Source organism: Lynx rufus, unplaced genomic scaffold (assembly GCF_022079265.1).
Source record: "Lynx rufus isolate CCGP_SWC_20201006 ecotype Redwood Valley unplaced genomic scaffold, mLynRuf1.p SCAF_1, whole genome shotgun sequence".
Lineage (NCBI taxonomy): Eukaryota > Metazoa > Chordata > Mammalia > Carnivora > Felidae > Lynx > Lynx rufus.
The window spans coordinates 123,839,812-123,861,333 of NW_025814823.1; the positions used below are offsets into that span (position 1 = coordinate 123,839,812).

Sequence of the window (21,522 nt, forward strand, 5' to 3'; positions counted from 1 at the left end):
CCCTGCCTAAGAAGATAAAAATCTGATCCCTCAGCTGTCATCATTTTAAGTGCTCATACCTGACCAAGTTTTCCTGCTTCTAGGAATTGAGACTCCAAGGTGAGGTAGTACAAGTATGTTCTTGTAGCATTGTCTGAAAAAGCAAATTCTCCAGTAACCACATTTCAAAAAGTGAAATTAATTCTAATAATATTTTATTTAACTCAGTATATCCAAAGTACATTTCAGTAAAATTTATTCAGGAAAAAAATCTTTAATAGGGGGCTGTCTTCTACTCACTGGTAAGCTTTATATGCCTCTGAGTACTTAGCAGTCTTCTCTTTTAGGTCATCCTAAAGAGGACATCCTCTTTCAAAGACACTGTAGAAAACAACTTGTTTTAATATAATAGACCTGATGAGTTATGCTAGTATAGCTATGCTAGTTATGCAGAAAATGGTCTAGCATAGAAAGCATTCTTTTTATCCTCATAGCATTATGACAACACATTTGTTCATAACAGTGTAGATACCCATTAAGAGATTGGATTCTCAAGGCTGGCAGAGTGGTTTTGAATGCCATCTTTATTAATCACTAGCTCTGTGATTTTGACCAAATTACTTAGTAATCTCTGTCTCAGATTTTTATCTTTGTAAAATTCGTATTTAATATTAGTTACCTACCCTATATATTACTATAAGAATTAAATGAAGTAATGTAGCAGCACCTGGGTGGCTCAGTCAGTTAAGTGTCCAACTCTTGATTTCAGCTCAGATCATGATCTCATGGTTTGTGGGATCGAACCCTCCATGAGGCTCTGTGCTGACAGTGCAGAGCCTGCTTGAGATTCTCTCTCTCTGCCCCTCCTCCACTCGGCGCTCACTCTCTCTCAAATAAACATTTAAAAAAAATAAAAATTCGGGGCACCTGGGTGGCTCAGTCAGTTAAGCATCCAACTTCAGCTCAGGTCATGATCTCTCTCGGTCTAGGAGTTCAAGCCCTGCGTCAGGTTCTGTGCTGACAGCTCAGAGCCTGGAGCCTGCTTCATATTCTGTGTCTCCCTCTCTCTGCCCCTCACCTCAAAATAATAAATAAACATTAAAAAATTTTTAAAAAATAAATAATGTAAAGCACTGAAAATAGGGTACATAGTTAGCTGTCAGTAAATATCCATTACTGACCACTGTTTTGCCTTTATCATTTCTGGTCCTCAACTGAGTCTTAATAAATCTCCAAAATTCCAGAATCTTTGAATTTTAACTTCTATTCCCTAAAATTTTCTTTTTGCCAGTCTTTTTCTGAATTTGAAGCCCTAACCTTGGAATCCAGTGTTGTCTTGCTCTTGTACTATGATATTCTTGTCACAGTTTGAAAGTATGTAATATTTACTGATAAATAGAATTTTAAAACTCATCCACTCTGAAGGATGACCTAAAAATACATTTTCCTTTTAAAATATAGAATAAAGACCTGTTCTCTTTGCTAAAGCCATTTCCAGCTTTGGCAATTTTATGATAGAATTAGAGGGCAAAGAGAAAGGAACACCTTTCAGGACACATCATGGGGGAAATATTAGTAGCCAAGAAATAAGATTCATATATCTCCTCTTTGCTCTTCTCTAAGCTACCCCCTCATTTTCTAAGGATGAAAAGCTGAAGCTGATGCTGCTTTAGAAGCATGATTAATGGTCAAATCTTATCTTGGGAAAGCCTATTCTAATTTACCACTGACTTTTTCTACCTCCAGCAGGTTACCTTATCTAGCTGCTGGCTGTCCAACTCTCCTTCTAGACTTTCCTCCTTGCTCCTTATTTAAGCAAGAATCATACTCTGTTCCCCAACTTCTTAAACTTTATCAACTCCTATATTTCCCTAAGTTGCCTTACATTTTTCAAATGGATGTTTTATATTTCCATATATTTAACATTTCTACAAGTATTTAATAACTACAGATGTATTATTTCCTTTTTTCTAATATCCTAGGTAAGTATCTAAGAAGTTCCAGGTATCCTTGTAAGGTATCCTTATGAAAGATTTTTTATTTCATTACATGAGTAAATTTCATTTTACTTTGTTTACTTTATTGAACTTTCTTTATACTTTCATATGCCTTAGATTGCAATAGATATTAAATCTGCAAAGCGAGAACTAAAGAAAGCAAGAACTGTCCTACAAATGGATGAGCTCAAATGCCGCAAACGTGTTTTAAGGAGGTTGGGATTTGCTACTTCTTCTGATGTCATAGAGATGAAAGGACGAGTGGCTTGTGAGATAAGCAGGTAAAACCTGGTTGTTCTAGAAAACTGATTTTAAAATGAGATAGTGTGTTTTTTTTTTTTAATGGGCACTTTTTTTGTTGTTTTTAATGTTTATTTTTGAGAGAGAAAGAGAGACAGAGTGCGAGTGGGGGAGGATCAGAGAGAGAGGGAGACACAGAATCCGAAGCAGGCTCCAGGCTCCAAGCTGTCAGCATAGAGCCCGACGTGGGGCTCCAACCCACAAAATGTGAGATAATGACCTGAGCTGAAGTTGGACTCTTAACCGACTGAGCCACCCAGGCACCTTAAATGGGCACTTTTTTTTTTAAGTTCATTTATTTATTTTGAGAGAGAGAGGGAGGGAGAAATCTTAAGCAGGCTCTGTGCTGGCAAAGCATGCAGAGCCTGACATGGGGCTCAAACTCACAAGTTGTGAGATTGTGACCTGAGCCGAAACCAAGAGTCGGATACATTAACCAACTGAACAACCCAGGCGCCCCAGTAAATGCAGTTTTTGATGATGAAATTGAGAAATTAGAAAAGAATTAAATTAGAGAAATTAGAAAAAGAATTTTAAAAATCTCATGGGGTGCCTGGGTGGCTCAGTCAGTTAAGTGTCCAATTATTGATTTCGGCGCAGGTCATGATCTCATGGTTCCACACTGATAGTGTGGAGCCTGCTTGGGATTCTCTTTCTCCCTCTTTCCTGTCCCTCCCCTGCTCATGCTCGCTCTCTGTCTCTCTCTCTCTCTCTCTAAATAAATAAACATTAAAAAAATTTTCTTCCACCTACTAATTAAAAAAAATTTTTTTAATGTTTATTTTTGAGAGACAGAGCAGGAGCAGAGAGAGAGGGAAACAGAGAATCCCAAGCAGGCTCCAGGCCCAAGCTTTCAGCACAAAGCCTGACTTGCGGCTTGAACGCACAAACTGTGAGATCATGACCTGAGCTGAAGTCACTCAACTAACTCAGCCACCCAGGCGCCCCTCATTCCACTATTTGATACAAATGCAATTGGCATATTGATGTAATCCTTTTTTTCTTTTTGTTAATGCATTCTGGATTTTTACATAATTCTAATCTTAGTTTATACACAGTTTTGTGTACTGAATTCTTATTTACAATTATGGACATATTCCCACCTTAAACTGTAGTGTAATAACCATTTGCTTTTTATATATATTAAAGTTGTTATTAAAGTTTGGGGCTTACAATTAGGGAATTACAGCAAAGCATATTATAGGCCACAGCATAAAACTGGATATAAGATATTATCTATCTTGGTGATCTTTTACCATATTACAAATGACCTTAAAACTAAATGACTTGAAACTATAGCAGTCATTTCATTGTCTCTGGTGGTTTCTGTGCATCAGAAACTCAGGAAGGGCCTATTGAACGGTTCTGGTTCAAGGTCTCTATGTGATTTCCATTAGCCTGAAGATATATCTTGTTTTGTCCATGGTTTAACAACCATTATTCTCAATGAGTTCATAAAAAATGTTTTTGAAACAGTTACTTGTATATTCACCGTGGCTCTAATGGATGGAGCTGGAGAATTATAGGCCTTTTATATGGTTTCAGACATTTCTGGGGCAGGCCTATTCATACTACTCTTATTGATCATTTAGTTCGGATGTTAAGAACTGGTGTCTACAGGAGCCAGCCAGGAGGAGACTGTGGTAAACCAGAACAATTCTTGGCCACCAAAAGGGGGCAGCAACAACCCAGCCCCAAATAGTTGTTATTACGGAATAATGTGTTATCAGATTTTTCAATTTAGAAAAGCCAAAAATCCAGATTTTTAGGTGAAATGAAATCCCTTGTTTTTTTAAGTGTTCACAAGCTAATTCATAATTTTTTAGTCACTGTCTGGGTCAAATATATCATTTGTTCAAGTTAGATTTGGCATGTCAGCATCTAGTTTTCCTTAAACCTACTTTCCTACTTTGTCATTAAAGAATCGTAGGCACCTTAAGGTTAATAATTTACCCAGGAATAAAGCTTCACCACGACACTGGTCTACTAATTCATATGTCAAAAATAATGTTATTGGAATTATTTCTTTGTAATATTATATAGAATCTAACAACATAGAAATTAATTTCTCTTAAGTATCTATAGCTGGATTTAGTCTTGGGAGAATGGTATTGGTTATATTCTAAAACAGACTAGGTAGAGAGATAGAAGTAACACTATCACATATGAAAGTATGTTACCTTTCCCCCTGTATTTGCTTCTCCCTCTGGTTTCTGTCTTGCTGAATAAGACCCAGCCTCTGAAGAGAAAACTTGGGAGTCATTCTAGACTTCTCTTCCTTCTCTCTCTCTTCCCATCTTCCTGTTTCCTCCACATCTGTGCCCCTTTAACTGTTCCCACTGACTACTAGTGGGCCTTCATTATTTCTTGCTAGGGTACTACAGAAGCCCTCATTTTTGTTGCTTCCTATCTTGAGTGTCTATAACCCATCCTTTGTACTGCTTTCAGAGTATTCTTTCCAAAGCACAAATCCTGTCATGTCAATCTTTTGATAAAAGTCTGTCAGTTATTCCCTAATGCTTTTAGAATAAATTCCATAATTTAGTGTTGTTGCCCTTCCTCTGTAGCCATATCCCACGTATTTCTTTCTCTTAGCATGACCTTTTCCCTCGCTCCCACCTCAAATCCTGCTCATTCCTGCATATTTTTCCTAGATGTTATGAAACTTGCTATGAATGTCTCCAGTCTTATTTTGAGTTTCTCAATTTTCTTTTTACATAATTGCCTATATAACCTGTTAGATCACTCTCCTATGATCTAGTAATCTTTCCTGTCTGCTCTTGTAGGGTGTATATAGTAACATGTAGTTCCTTAAGTTGTCTTGCCTTATTTGTACTGTCCTCTTTGTTTGACTTAACTCTCCTTTTACCATCAGAAGGCCAAATTTAGTTTTTAACTTTATTTTTGAATAGTTAAAATTATTTATAAAGATTGATAATTAGAGACTTTATCCTTTTTTAGAAGTCAAAGTAAAGTTTGTTTGTTTTTTTTAAATAGAGTTGAATACCCAGCGTGTCTGGATGGCTCAGTCATTAAGCATCCCCCTTTTGCTCAGGTCACCACATCAGGCCCTGTGCTGACAGTTCAGACTGGAGCCTGCCTAAGACTCTGTGTCTCCCTCTATGTCTTACCCTCCCCTGCTTGCCCTCTGTCTCACTCTCTCTCAGAAATGAATAAACGTTAAAAAAATTTTTTTTTAATAAAAATAGAGTTAACACCCTCATGATTACTGTTTTATAAATGTAAGAGACTTTATGGAACCTTGATTACAGAATTCTAGAAACACTGCCTTTGTAGTCTTTTGTAGCTTCCACTGAACACAGTTAAAAATTTATAATTTTTTGTTTTCTACCCATGATGGCAAGGAGAAAAAAAAGAAAGATATTTTCCAATTATTAGACAAATCATAAGACACAGTGATGATAGTGAAATCATATAAGCAAAATCTTAGACTATAGGTAAATTCTCAAACTGAAGAATCAATAAGGGAATAATAGATCTCTAAGGACAGAAAGAAAAAGTTACGATTCCTATTTTACTTTTCTTTCGGTTCAAGAAGGAGTTATGTAATGTTTTGTGCTAAGAACTTGGATCATCCCATTCTACTAGAAGGATTTATAACTGTCTTTCATCTTTTATGATTTGCTTGCTAAATTGTGTTTGATATGGTTTTTAAGTGGTCAAATACTGAAAACAGTGGTAAGTATAAGAAAATTATCAAGAAAAAGTTGGAGAGAGAAAAAAAAATTGGTTGGATTGATTATTCTAATCTTTTTTTTTGTTTTTTTTTAAACTGTTATTTTTTTGGAGAGAGGGAGACACAGAATCCAAAGCAGGCTCCAGGCTCCAAGCTGTCAGCACAGAGCCCAACACGGACCATGAGATCCTGACCTGAGCTGAAGTTGGACATTTACCTGATGAGCCACTCAGGCACCCCGATTATTCTAATCTGTATAATATAAACCTGAATATGAAAATGTTGTACAATAATTACGCAGCAAAGAGGATGGCCTTCCTCTCTTCAACAGAATTACAAGTTGTCAAAATTTTTAAAAATAGTGTATTTTGATGATTCAAAAGAGGAACCAAAAATAATAAGCTAGAACCTTTAAAGGAGATGTATTTAAAATCTGCTGTCAGTAGTATATTTTGATAATATTAAGTGCAGGAAAAAAACCAGACATGATGATGAGCTAGTACCTCTTGGGGATGTATTTGAAATTTGGAATTGCGGGGTACCTGGGTGGCTCAGTCGGTTAAGTGGCCGACTTCGGCTCAGGTCATGATCTCACTGTCCATGAGTTTGAGCCCCACGTCGGGCTCTGTGCTGACAGCTCAGAGCCTGGAGCCTGTTTCAGATTCTATGTCTCCCTCTCTCTGACCCTCCCCCATTCATGCTCTGTCTCTCTCTGTCTCAAAAACAAATAAACATTAAAAAAAAAAAAAAAGAAATTTAGAATTGCATAAACTACATGGATATAGTCCAGATTTGTGGATGATAGTTGATGAACAGCAATTTGTAGCATTTAAAGACCATTGCCCATCTGGGTTATACACATTCTCAACATTGGGAGACTGTGGAATAAAATGTGTGGCTACTATGGGTACATTTTAATTAAGATTTCTAATGAAGTTGTTTTTCATTATCCTTTTTGTTATAAATTATTTGTTAAATAACTTAAAAACAATTAAATGGAACCCTGGACCCAGAGGAAAAATGGTGATGACACTTTTTCCTGGTATGCTGAGAGTTAAGAAATAAAATTATTTCAGTAAATGTTTGCATTTTGGTGTTTGCTAGAATGGTATTTTTACATGAAATTCCCATTTTACATTTATTATTGATGTGTTGATAAATATAAAGACCTGCCATTTTCTTAAATAAATCCTTGTCATCCTCGTTGATTACTCATCATGGTCAAATAATAGGCTTTATTTAAAAACTTGTTACATTTTGGGGCACCTGGCTCAGTTGGTTAAGCCTCTGACTCTAGATACTGGCTCTGGGCATGAGCTCATGGTTCATGAAATTGAGCCCTGTGTCAGGCTCTGGGCTGATAGCTCGGAGCCTGCTTGGGATTCTCTCCCTCTCTCTCTCTCTCTGCCTCTCCCTCTCTCCCTCTCCCCCTCTCCCTCTCCCCCTCTCTCCCTCTCTCTCTCAAAATAAATATTTTAAGAAAACAACTTGTTACATTTTAACATGTATGTTAACATATGTGTGTTTTTATGTTATGACATTTGAAATTTATTCTCTTTTTTGTGGTGATCTAGTGCTGATGAACTCCTTCTAACTGAGATGATGTTTAATGGCCTTTTCAATGACCTGTCTGCAGAACAGGCAACGGCACTACTAAGCTGCTTCGTGTTTCAAGAGAATGTGAGTTAATAGATTTAATATACCTTATTTATTAATTCATATATCCTGTAACTTAGTGGTTATGGATATTTTTAATTATGAAACTATTTCCTGTTTACATGTGGGCAGTGTTAATTAGAAATCAACACTACTTGAGGAGCCTGGGTGCCTGGGTCCACTAAGCGTCCAACTTCAGCTCAGGTCATGCTGTCACAGTTTGTGTCTTTGAGCCCTGAATCAGGCTCTCTGCTGTCAGCGCAGAGCCCATTTCAGATCCTCTGTCCCCCCCTCTCTCTCTCTTTGCCCCTCCACTGCTCATTCTCTTTCCCTCTCTTTCAAAAATAAACATTAAAAGGAAAAAAAAAGAATTTAATAAAAAAAAATTGCTACTCCAACACAAATATAGTAAGAGAAGTAGTAAATAATTAAATATGATTATCAGAAAGGAGAGTGAAATAGGATTTTATTTCTAGATAGTCATTAATCACATTCCAAGTTTTAAATTTGTTCTGTAACTCAGTGCATTATTTGAAGTCTGGTCTAGTCAGATAGTCCTGGAAAAAAAGATGAATGAATGAAAATAAAGGGAGGCAAAAGAGTGAAAATGAAAGGGGAGGTTAAATTAATATCTCTCCTTCCAGTAATGGAGAACAACTTTGAAACAGCTGATCCTCCTAGAGGCTAAAATCTTCATAGGCAATGTTTGAGGTGGTGGCTCTAGGATTCTGATTGCTGGTTTAGCAAGAGCTCCCTTTCAGCAGCTCTTAAAAATCAAAAACAAGTGCTAGATGGCATACCACAAGAACATGAACTAGTCTTGTACTTTATTCCAAAAGCCGATATGATTTGGGTTTTGTTTTTGTTTTAATTTTTGTTATGTTTATTTTTGAGAGAGAGAGTGAGAGAGAGACAGACATAGTGCAAGCAGGGGAGGGGCAGAGAGAAAGGGAGACACAGAATCCAAAGCAGCCTCCAGGCTTTGAGCTGTCAGCACAGAGCCCGACGCGGGGCTTGAACCTGTGAACCACGAGATCATGACCTGAGCTGAAGTTGGACGCTTAACTGACTGAGCCACCCAGGCGCCAACCCCCCCCTCCCCATATGATTTGTTTTAAAAAGTAAAATGCATGTTTTACATTTCAAACTTTATTCATGGTGGATGAAGTGGACAAAATAAGACAAAGACATTTGCCTCCTAAGAATAATTTAATATTGATATCTAAATTTTTAGAACACCTTTTACTATATACATTTAGTGCAACTTTCAAGTAAACTGTAGAAGACAATTTTTTTTTCCATTCTGCCATTGATCTGTTAATTATTTCCTTGTTAAGCAGATCAAATACATTACTTGTTGACTTAAGTAGGTGCTTTTCTCTCAGCTCCCTAATTATTGATGAGAATTACAGCTGATATGGCAATGATTACAAATAGGACAAAAATCCAGAAACAGTTTATCTCCTCTGAGAGTGTCCAGTATTCACCTGTGAAGTAATTTGCATATGAGGAACACATTACTTTACAAAATATTATGTTTTACTCTCTTTTTACATTACATTAATTTCAAAGACAATTGTTAAAAGTATTTGTCAAATTCTCTTTGAAAAGACCTAAGTTAGGACCTGGATTGCTGCCCTTCTGCCTGTGTCCAACTTTGTCTTAGGGCTGATATTTTGCACTTTTTTTTTCTAATGTGGCACTATAAAAGTACTGTTTTCTGAGAGCCCAAGTATGTTTCCTCTTCAAAGGAGTTGGGCTTAAACTAAACCATAATTCTTAATTTGGGGAGAAGATGTCACTATATGTGGTTAATTAAGATTTGTTCAGTGAAACCACACTGTATTATATGTAGTATCAGTTGTTGTGGCGGTGCCTTTCAATATGAAAATGAAAAATTATGCTAAAAGTCACATGGAATTGTTACAAATATGAACAAGTCTGCTTAATATGCTCACTTCTTTTTAGAAATGTGTTCTAAAACTGTGTCCCTACATTTTTTATATTAAAAGTAATTTAAAGACTAAATACAATCTTTATAATATAAATATCAACCGACTCTAAATATGTATTAAGCATCCCCTGTGTGCAGTGCCCAGACCTAGGCATTAAGGTACAGCAGTAATTTTTGCTTTCCTGATACTTATATGCTAGTAGATGAAGGTAAAGAAGAAAAAAAGTACACACAGATTATGTCAAATGGTGATGAAGGTTTTGGAGGAAAGTGAAGCAGAGGAGGCAGACAGAAATCATGGGGATAGGATTACTCTTTTAAACAAGGTGATTAGTAAAGGCCTCACCAATGGAGTGAAATTTGAATTGAGACTTCAAAGAGAGGTGAAGGAATAAATTGTGCATTTATTTTATGGGAGAGCATTGGTGAAATGACACTTAGCTTGCTTATGTCAGGACCAGTGCCTTCTATTTATAATGACCAGAGAGGAAATGATCAGTAACTGTTAATCAGTCATGAATGGACACAATATCAAAGATGGTAAGCAGTGTTGAGTTCACTATTAAACTGAGATGTTGAGTTCTTTTTGGCCATTTTGTTTTCTCATCATTCATCTTTTTTTTCTTTTTAAGTTTATTTATTTATTTTGAGAGAGAGAGAGAGAGAGAGAGAACATGCAAGCAGGTAAGGAGCAGAGAGAATCCCAAGTAGGCTCCATTCTGTCAGCGCTGAGTCAGAAGTGGGGCTCAATCCCATGAACCATGAGATCATGACCTGAGCCAGAATCAAGAGTCAGATGTTTAACTGACTGAACCAACCAGGTGCCCCTTCATTCATCATTATTTTTTTTTATAAGTTTATTTAATTTTTGAGAGGGAGAGAGAGAGAATCTCAAGCAGGCTCCACACCGCCAGTGCCAAGCCTGATGCAGGGGTTTTAACTCGCAAACCATGAGATATGACCTAAGCCAAAGTCGGACGCTTATCCAATTGAGCCACTCAGGCACCCCATTCATCATTTTTTTATCTGGACAGGAATAATATATATAATCTAGTTTATGATTTATCACTTAATAATACATATGACATGCAAAACAAAACCAGTGCTATGTAAATACTGGTGCTTAAAGTAAAGGCATAGCTATTACAAGAGCTTTTTAAAAAAAATTTACATATAATTTAAATCCAGGGTAGATATATACGTATGTCACACATACATATATACCATTCTTATAATGACTTTATTTTTGTTGTGGCTGCCTTTATCACATTTTGTTCACAAATAATGTCTTTATTGTAATCACAAGTTTATAGGTTTTCAGGATCTGACCTTTTATTTCTCTCTGACAGGGCAGAAAACCAACACACAGAATTCAAACCACTTGTCTAAGTTCATTTGCCCAGTTGGTAATAGGCCTGAAAACTCCTATTATCCTAACTGAAAACAAGTGATGAACTTTTCATTAGTGGGAAGGCAATCTTAAGAACACTACAACTCAGACTAAACTTTTAACTATCCCATACTTTGTTAGAGAGCTAGAAATACCTGGGTAAAATAAAAATTGAGGGCACTACTTAATGTTCTTTACCCCAAATTTTCGGTTTCCAGACTAAGAGTTTCCTGGGAACCAAAACTATTTCAAAATCTGACTATGATAAAATAGCTTATAATAATTTTGATGTAACTAAACTACTTTGCATGTTTATAATATTTGCTCTCCCTCCATTCCATTTGTGGCCACAGAAAATAATAAATTTAGCAGTGTAATATTTTCCTCTGAAATAGAATAACTTTATAATTTAGGAGGAAAGGTTGCTTACATCAACTAAGGTGATTAAAAATTCTAAGTGCTAATAACTAAGGTCTTATAATTTGATATTGATGGATATCCTGAAAGCTCTGTTTTCTTTGTTATAGCAGGAAGTATATACTGCATTTTAAACTTGGGTTTTATCCTTTTCTTTTATAGTCAAGTGAGATGCCCAAATTAACTGAGCAGTTAGCAGGACCACTTCGTCAAATGCAGGTAGAAATTTTTTGAACTACGTATTTTATGAATAGAATATGTAAAATAAACATTTTTCATAGTCTTAGTATTTATCATTCCAGAGACCACTTCTTTCAGGATTAAATATGTTACTTGATGTTAGTCTTGTCATTTAATGCTATTAAATGCTATTAAATTCTCCCCCACCAGTGTAATAAATTTTATTGAGTTGCTGTGAGTGCAGATTTAACATGGAATAATGTATCACATAGGCTGTATCAGCAACTCCGTGCCTGCACTGTTTTCCTCGGTGTTAAGAACTGCTTCTTGATGGATGGACTAGGATTTAGTTAGCTTAATTTTTGTGTATTGTTTTCCATTCTAGTTTACAACAAAGTTTTAAAATATGTTTTATTCTCAGAAATTAATTATCCCTGGGTCCTCAAAGGCACAGTAGCTTATAGTAATTGTGTGTTTTATTTTCTGGGGATAAACTGTTTTATCTACCTTTTCAACATTAGAAAGACAGGGAAAGATGAACTATATGACACTGCAAAAGAGGAGGAGTGAATTATAACAAAGTCTCTTCGGTGGAACATTTAACATCCCTTGTTACTAAGAAATTTAAACTTCCAGAACCAGGGAAGTTTATATAGTACTCGGTGGTTTTTGACCTTTTATATTACCCTGGAGGAAAGAATGGATCTAAATTTCTCTTTGTGGGGAAAAAATAAAATTAAGATTTATATTTTTTTAAAGCATTGTTGGGGAAAAGCATTTTTTTGCCATAGGATTTGTGCTTTTCTAAATCTGTTTTGTTATTGATGTCTTTGGGGTTTTGGGTTGTTAATAAAATACTTAGAGAGTAGTTAAATGCTACTCTTGAATAATTTCAGTGAAAAGTTTCTGGTTGTTTTTGGTAGTTTTTTTTTTTTTTTTTAAAGGTGTAACTGGGTGAAAAACACACTCATGATCTATTTTCCTTAATTCAGTGTAATGGAGAAATTTTATTACTTGACACTTAGCAGTGGAAAAGGAACTGTAGCTACTTAGAAGCACAGAATATCCAAATTGTGGGCATATTAACCTAGGAAGAAAGGGAACTTGTAGAATTCTGGCTTTGGAAATCTAAAGAAAGAAAGTATATGGGAGGTCAGAAGTAAGAAATACTAAGTAAATCTTCTATCTTCAAAGGAATGTGCTAAAAGAATTGCAAAAGTTTCAGCAGAAGCCAAATTGGAAATTGATGAGGAAACTTATCTAAGCTCATTCAAACCTCACTTAATGGATGTAGTGTATACCTGGGCAACGGGAGCAACATTTGCTCATATCTGCAAGATGACAGATGTCTTTGAAGGTATGTTTAAATCCTATCTGCATACATTTCTTTCCTTTTTTTTTTTTTTTTTAATATTTATTTGAGAGAGAGAGAGAGAGCACAAGCGTGGGAGGGGCACAGAGAGAGGACAGAGAATCTGAAGGGGGTTCTGTGCTGACAGGAAAGGGCCCAACGCAGGGCTCAAACTTGCAAACCATGAGATTATGACCTGAGCAGAAGTCAGATGCTTAACCAACTGAGCCACCCAGCTGCCCCTACATACATTCCTTTTGATAGGAAATTATATACTCAGGATGGCAGTGTTTTAACTAAACAAAAATAATATTTTATTTTTTATTTTTTTAAAGAATCTTCAGGCTCCACGTTGAATGTGGAGCCTGATGCGGGCTTGATCTCATGAACACAAGATCATGACCTGAGCTGAAATCAACAGTCAGATGCTTCACAGACTGAGCCACCCAGGCACACCCCAACAAGAATAATGTTTTTAATTTTCGGTAATAAAATGGAATAATGCCATCACAGATAAACAGATGATCCTACTAAGTCATATTTGTGTGGTGTTTTTTTTTTTTTTTCCCTCTTTGGTTTTATTTGCTTGGCAGTAACCTCAAGGCTTGCTGTATTAATTCCACTTAAAAGAGCTGAAAATGCTGTCCATCACTGCATTTCTAATAACAAACTTGGCCTCAGTCAGATGTTACTTCAGCATGAATCAGATTAATATGCAGAATTTTTAAAGACTGTAAGATAATTGTTGCTCAACTGAACAGACATTTTAAATGAAAAAATGGCAGAGGGAATATGAAAGAAATAAGAATTACAAGAAGCAAAAAACCCCACAGTATCTAAAGAAGACCGTTTTAGAAATGTTTTATTCATTTCAAAAATATTGGCTTATGTAGATATTTATAATGGTGAATGGTATTTATCAAATTAGAGATTTACATTAAACTCTTTAAAAATGAAAGTAAATGAGCTTGCAGTTTGTAGAGATTATTATAATAATATTTTAAATGCTGTTGTTACTGTTTTTAAGAGAAATTATATTTTGGGACATCCAATATTATATGCTTTTAAACTAACATTATTAAAGACTATTAATCGATGAATCATTGATTTTTATGATGCAAAGGTCAAACATCTCTGCAACAGAATATTAGAGCCTTTACTATACTACATTGAACTTCATTGGTTTTAAGTTTTAATGTTGACATTTATAGCATTTTTTTATTATGGTGTCCTGTTACATGGTGTACATGGTGTCATAAAGTTTATTTCTAAGCCTCCATTAAGTGATCATTTAGTGATGTGGTTCTAGAATCTTGCTCTATTATGTGACTACTGTGTGCCAGGCATTGTGCTAGTAAACACTTTATATAATTTACATCTAATCACCAAAGTGATTAACTCAGGGTAGATATTATTTCTTCTTTGTTCAAGAAAGCTGAGTTTTTAAAAAGTAATTTTCCCGGGGCGCCTGGGTGGCGCAGTCGGTTAAGCGTCCGACTTCAGCCAGGTCACGATCTCGCGGTCCGTGAGTTTGAGCCCCGCGTCAGGCTCTGGGCTGATGGCTCAGAGCCTGGAGCCTGTTTCCGATTCTGTGTCTCCCTCTCTCTCTGCCCCTCCCCCGTTCGTGCTCTGTCTCTCTCTGTCCCAAAAATAAAATAAACGTTGAAAAAAAAATTTAAAAAAAAAAAAAAAAAGTAATTTTCCCAACGTCATGGAGGTGTGGTATATGATGGCACTAGGATTTGAACCTCGGCCTCTGTGATTACAAATCACATGGTAGTTTATAACTGCATCTAAGCACCCTAATGCCTTATCCTTGAATTTCGGATCTAGAGACTTCTTAAATCCTAACCTAGATTGCACCATCTCCATCCACTGACACTTCATGCTTGTAGGAATGGTAAGAGGGTATTTATAACAGTTTCATGGTGAGTAGCCATAGCCGAGGATGTGAGAAGAGGAAAGCGTGACACACTTCACTTGTGAACACTGCGTAACACACAGGAAACTTGGTATGTGTATGACCACTTGCGCAGTGTAAAGCTGCCATACGGCACCACCACTCTTTGGCATCTTTTTGGAACATAAGAATGAAATTAATGACTGTTCTATGCCTAGGTAATTCCAAGTTATTATGCTCATATTTATAGAATATCTGCTTCTCTGAGAAGTCAGACGCAATGACATAATAGTGGTTCATAGCAGATAGTTTGTTTTGTTTGAAGAAAAATCAAGGGGCAACAGATCTGCAAATCTGGAGAGCCCTATAAAATTGTCTTTGTGGATTATTTTTCTGTTCTTTGTACTTAAATGGAAGAATTATCACAGTATCGGAGATAGATCTGAAACTGCTAAAATTGAAGACAGTTTGGTGTCTTAGAGCATACCAGCATTCCTGAAATCTATTTTGCCCCTTTCCAATTCCTTGGGGCTATTTGTACATCACAATTTGTGTGAGAAATCTAAGTTTGAAAATCTGAGGAATTCAGTTTATAACTATAACTTGAAGTTGGGTCTGACATCAGTGTAATCTTCATGTTTTTCTAGTCTGGATGCCACTATATCAGCTATACTTTTTCTTTGTAAAATTGGGATAGACTGTATATTAACTCTTAAAAATAAAACGTAAGTAAACAGCAGAAAAATAACTGAGAACCTTGATTTACTTAGGATAGTCCATCCTTTTTCCAGCATACTGTGTGTCCCCCACACTCCCGCCCTTTATTTACCCTGCTGTTATTTAGTTCTTCCATTTCAGAATAGCTATTCTCTCAACTTGTTATAGTACATGTTTTATATGATTGGGAAAATACTGTAACCAGAGTTCTAGCCCATAGTATATTGTGTCTTGTATGGGCACAAAATGATTGCATTGGAAATTTAAAATGCACTTTGTTCAAAACATATTTGTTACTAGTTTGATTCGTAATTATCTTTTTTTTTTTTTTAATATTTATTTTTGAGAGACAGAGTATGAGTAGGGGAGGGGCAGAGAGATTGGGAGACACAGAATCCGAAGCAGGCTCCAGACTCTGAGCTGTCAGCACAGAGCCTGAAGCAGGGCTCGAACCAACGAACCATGAGATCATGACCTGAGCTCAACCGACTAAAGCCACCCAGGCGCCCCTTAATTTTTTTTTTTTATATGAAAATAAAAGTGATCCTTTCATGTCATTTCAGAGGTAGTTTTAACTATTTTTCAGACATTAACTGGCACAAGTTAACATTTTAATGATAAATACCATGTGTTTGAAGGGATGCCTAATGCAAGAGAGGAGCTTATACTGTGATTCAATTGAGGAAGTTTGAAGACTTCATACAAATATTTACTTCCTTTGTATCACCCTGAAAACAAAACGGTGTAATGTGGGTTTTTTTTTTCTTATTTCTATCAAACTAAATTGGAAGAGCAATTTAAAACAGTATGTGTAGGGGCTAAGGTCTGGAGTTTCAATCTATTACTCCATGTAGTAGATCCATTGTAAGCTTTCAGAGGCCCTTAAATTTTGTCTATACAGAAACAATATTGTACTCTTCACTGTGCATGAACGACTTAATTTTCACTTCTTTCATCACAGGAGGTTTCTAATGACGAGTGCTATCACTGGAAATGTTTGCTTCTGCCTGCCACAAGTTTTTAAAACAAATGCCATGTAGTGCATTCACACACTCTGCCTCCACTACAAGCTCTTCTCAAAATGCCTTTCAACATGCATAGTTTTACCCTTCCCTAGGTCAAGGTACATCACTCTCACTAGGGATTTTCCAATGGATTTGTTCTTAGAAATACTTTTGCTAATAATAATAGGGTGACCATTTAGTAACATGTATTATGTCTGTTTCATTTCTGGCAAAATTTTAGTACTAAATTACTTAGTATTTGATTATTAGGCATTTGGTGAATAATTACTGAGACCCTGGTAAGGGAGCAGGTACTGTGCTTGGTGCCTTGTGAGCAGCGGTCTCTACCCTCCAGAAAGGGTTTGGGCCTGAGCTGCGATCCAGTGATACATAGTTGCAAGAAAATACATTTGTGATCCTAACCTCAGGTCAAACTCATTAAAACCACTTACATGTGAGTATGAAATCAGATTCAGAACATGAACTATGGGGACCACTTTGTGGAATACCAGAAAGCTGGAGGTAGAAATACTGTTCAGAGAAAGGTGTTACTTTCCATCCTCAATGCGAATCATACTGTTTTGTTCAAGAACCAGATGAGCCTCATTGATTACAAAATTGCCTTTTAAAGCATGTGTGCCCAAATGTCCATCAGTCAGTGAATAATTAAACTATGGTATGTCAGTATAATGTAGTAGCACCTATAAAAAGGAATGAAGTACTGATTAATGCTAAAATGTGAATGAACTTTGAACTCCTTAAGGTTCTAGGTGTAAGAGAAGGCAAATAGAGGGGAGCCTGGGTGCTCAGTCCATTGAGCATCTGCCTTCAGCTCAGGTCATGATCTCATGGTTCATGGGTTTGAGCCCCACTTCGGGCTCTGTGCTGACAGCCCAGAGCCTGGAGCCTGCTTCAGATTCTGTGTCTCCCTCTCTCTCTGCCCTGCCCTGCTAGATCTCTGTCTCTCTCTCTCAAAAATAAACCCTAAAAAAAAATTTTTTTAATCAAAAAAAAAAAATAATAAAGGCAGACAGAGGCAACTATTGTATAATTCCACTTATATGAAATGTCCAGAATAGGCAAATCCATAGAGACAGGAAGTAGATTAATGGTTGCCATGGGCCAGGGTCTAGAGTAGGAAGCAACATTGAATTCTGAGTAATCAGAATTTTTTTTTCTTTAATTATGACAAAATATACATAAAATTCACCATTTTAAATGTCCATTTCAATGTCACTGACCTTTAAACTCAGGTTTACCTCACCATTCCGGAAAGAACTCAACATTGAGATTATAATTCACGGAGCATAAAAATCCACCCTTTTAATTAAGAGAATTATTTAGTGGTTTTTAATGTATTCAGAGCTGTACAACCATTATCACAGTATATTTTTAGAATATTTTTACCACCCACAAGAAGTCACTCCTCACTTGCTTATAATATAGTCCCTCACATAGTAAATGGCATAGACGAAATGTAATCCCTGGTCTGTACACTTCGAGACAGTGGACATAGGGTGTCAAGCGTCTGCTCCCCCGCTCTGTTGGGGACATGTGTTGTCTCATTTTGTTGAAATTACTACAAATCACCAGTGACTTTCTGATTGCCAAAATCAGAAAACACCCATTTATCTGACTAGATCCTACTTGCTGGTTTTTACCACTTACTGTTTCTAGAAACTCATTAATGGTAAATTCTTTGGTTCTGGCAATGAAGGTTTTTACAGAAGTGAAGAGCTTTACAGTAAGGCCTAAGAAACTTATAAAATATTTATTTTTTAATTATTTTAAATGTGTAAACTATATTATAAATTGAAATTTTCTAAAGTAATACACATTAGAGAAAATTTAGAAAACATCTCACTTCTATGATCTTTGACATAATTTCTCCATCATTTATTCGTAGCTCTGACCTTGTTCACATTGTCTGTAACTTTTTTCTCCCCTTTTCCTTCTTTGGAAAATGAGGATAATGACAGTGCTTGTCTCGTGGAATTGTAAATGTCAAACAAGGTGATTTACATAAAATACAGACTTGCCACAGAATAAGTGCTCAGAATCTAATAAAGTACCTTGCTAGGTGCTAAATAGCTTTGACAGAATTGTGTAGTAGAAATAGGGTGTACTTGAGAGGTGGAGTTTTTTTTCCCCCTAGAACTCCATGAACCTTTTAATGAGAGAAGGGCAAAAAAGGCTATGGACTTTGGATATTTTGGTAAAGGGTTATATCATGACATTATATTCCTTTACGGTTTTGCCCATGTCAAAGAATTTATGTATCTCTTATCTCAAGTGATACCATCCAGAGTTAGGTAGAGCAAGCCCTTTCTTTAAATAGCATTTACTATCGTTGTACATACCTTAGAAATGAGAGTAGGGTAAGGGCCTACATCACAGAGTTAATTACTTAGTGGCAGAATCTGGGTTAGAACCCAGGTCTCCATCAAGTCTTTGCTCTTTTTTTGCTCTGACCTGGTGCCTCAGCTCAGTCCTTTGAACCAAGTCTAAAGTTATGAACATCCTGTATATAAGAGATGGAAGGGTATTATCCCCAGTTGTCTTTAAAGTAACCTGTGTGCTGGTCATCTTCATTACCAATGTCATCCCAACAAAACTCACAGAATGTGCAATAGCATTGTTGTATTTTCATTGCTCTGGCCCATAGGTGGCTTCAGGGGAGGAAAAAAAAAAAGGAAAACTCAGCCCCGAACAGTGAGTATATTTCAAGAACTTGATAAATGCTGATGAATTATTTCAGTGTTACAAGGAGTAGAAGTAAGGGCTTAAGAGTTACTAGCTGGCATGTCAGACAGGTATTCCTAATGTATATCAGACATTTAAAAGTAAACTCCCAAGGGCGCCTGGGTGGCGCAGTCGGTTAAGCGTCCGACTTCAGCCAGGTCACGATCTCGCGCTCCGTGAGTTCGAGCCCCGCGTCGGGCTCTGGGCTGATGGCTCGGAGCCTGGAGCCTGTTTCCGATTCTGTGTCTCCTTCTCTCTCTGCCCCTCCCCCCTTCATGCTCTGTCTCTCTCTGTCTCAAAAATAAATAAACGTTAAAAAAAAAATTTTTTTTAAAGTAAACTCCCAAGAGTTGTCAACTTGAGCACATAGCTCTTTGAGAAAGGATCCCAGGCCCCTTCTTGCTGAAGTGAGACAGATGTGAAATGATGTTTACAGCTTCAGCTTTAATACAAACACTTGTCTCAGGGAGTCAAATACAATGGGAGGAGGCTTATCTCCTCTTTTGTGTTCCCTTGAGGCACACTGTGTGAAGAAGGCACTGATGAAAGTCTGTTTAAGGTCAGGAAGAATGGATGCACCTTTGAAATGACAAGTCTGATCCTCTTATTACTCCCCCACATAAAAATCTCTGCATTCTCTGCAGTTGACACTTGATCTCGGCCCAGGGCATGATCTCGCAGTTTGTGACTTCGAGGCCCACTTAGGGCTCTGCACTGATGGTGCAGAGCCTGCTTGGGATTCTGTCTCTCCTTCTTTCTGACCGTCCCCTGCTTGTCCTAATAAACTTAAAAAAAAAAATCTCTGCATCCTCTTCACAGGATGGTATCCAGATCCCTAGTAGGCCACACTCCGCATCCTTGAGTAGCTGCAGTTTGTCAGACTTCTCTGCATTGCCTCAGTGGTCGTCCCTTGTTACTCTGTGACAGAGACCTCCTCATTCTTAATAGACCCTGGTTATATGTTGTCTTTGCTGGCCTTCACCCAAAGTTGCTCTCTCCCCTGCTCCCAGAGCATTTTATTTCTAAATAAGAGCAAATGTCAACCCATTATAAGTCCATGACTCTCTAGCATTAGTCAAGGATGGGAAATTTAACTTTTTATATCCTTCCTAGTGCCTACCAGGCAGCCAATGAAGTTTGCTACCTGATTTACTGGATGGGAAGTCCCTCAAAGTACTGTTAGTTAATCATCCCATGTTCTCCTATCTTGCCTGTTAACAAAAGTTCTACTGTTTTGGTTATTTCCATTTTATAAGTAATTTGTTTCCTTTTCTTTATAGGCAGCATAATTCGTTGTATGAGGCGCCTGGAAGAACTGCTTAGACAGATGTGTCAAGCAGCAAAAGCCATTGGAAATACTGAGCTGGAAAACAAATTTGCAGAAGGTCAGTATCCAGTCTATAAGCTTTTTCTAATAAGGCAAATCCTGTGAGACCTGAGTTCTTGACCACAATGTAGGAAGACTTTTTCAGATGCTTTCCAGTGGAATGCCATAGAGGGCCATCTAGTAGTGTTTAAAGAAACTTTTAGAGTGTATGGGAAGAAGTTTTGGGATTTTATGTATAATCAATTTGTAAGATTTTTTATTGAGTACTGTCTGCCAGGCATTGTTTTAAGCACTAGGGGATACAGCAGTGAACCAAAAAACCCACAAATCCCTGCCTTCATGGAGCTTACATTCTGGCGTGGGGAGATGTAAAATAAGTCAGCACTTAAAATATTTCAGGTGGTTATAAGTCTACAGAAGAAAAAGAGGAAGAGACAATAGGAATTGAGAGATAGATGAGATGCCTGGGGGCCCTACTCAGGAGGTGGCATTAAGGCCCACTCAGGAGTCTATGCTTGATAGACTTAAGCAGCAGCACAAGGCCAGTGTGGCTAAAACAGAGTGAGCAGTGAGTGGAATAGTATGAAGGAGAAAAGAAATTATCATTTTAACCCCTAGGCCCCGGCCTTTTTCCTGAAATGATTATTGGAGGTTTTGAACACAGGAGTGCTGTGCACTGGCTTGGGTTTCAGAGCAATTCTTGCTGTTGCATTGTAGGCCAGTCTGTAGATGAGCAAGGTGGAAGCAGGAAGACCAGATCATGGAAGGATAGCCAGTCCGAGGTGGTAGTGACAGAGGTGGGAGGTGGGTCTAACATGTTTACAGTTTGTTCCGTCTGACACAACCAGTGTCCTGAGACGAGGTGTTCAGAAACTGAGTTACGTTTCCTTATGCTCGATGGGGCAGACCTA

At 37.1% G+C, this 21,522-nt stretch overlaps 1 protein-coding gene across 1 annotated transcript in view; it reads left to right on the forward strand.

The window, feature by feature from the left end:
* MTREX (Mtr4 exosome RNA helicase) overlaps positions 1-21,522 on the forward strand; it is a 106,608-nt gene that overhangs the window by 84,326 nt on the left and 760 nt on the right. The window contains exons 22-26 of the mRNA XM_047086584.1: positions 2,094-2,257; positions 7,548-7,653; positions 11,553-11,609; positions 12,765-12,927; positions 20,565-20,669. Of these exons, the coding sequence (XP_046942540.1) occupies positions 2,094-2,257; positions 7,548-7,653; positions 11,553-11,609; positions 12,765-12,927; positions 20,565-20,669 (595 nt within the window). The remainder of the gene's footprint in view (positions 1-2,093; positions 2,258-7,547; positions 7,654-11,552; positions 11,610-12,764; positions 12,928-20,564; positions 20,670-21,522) is intronic.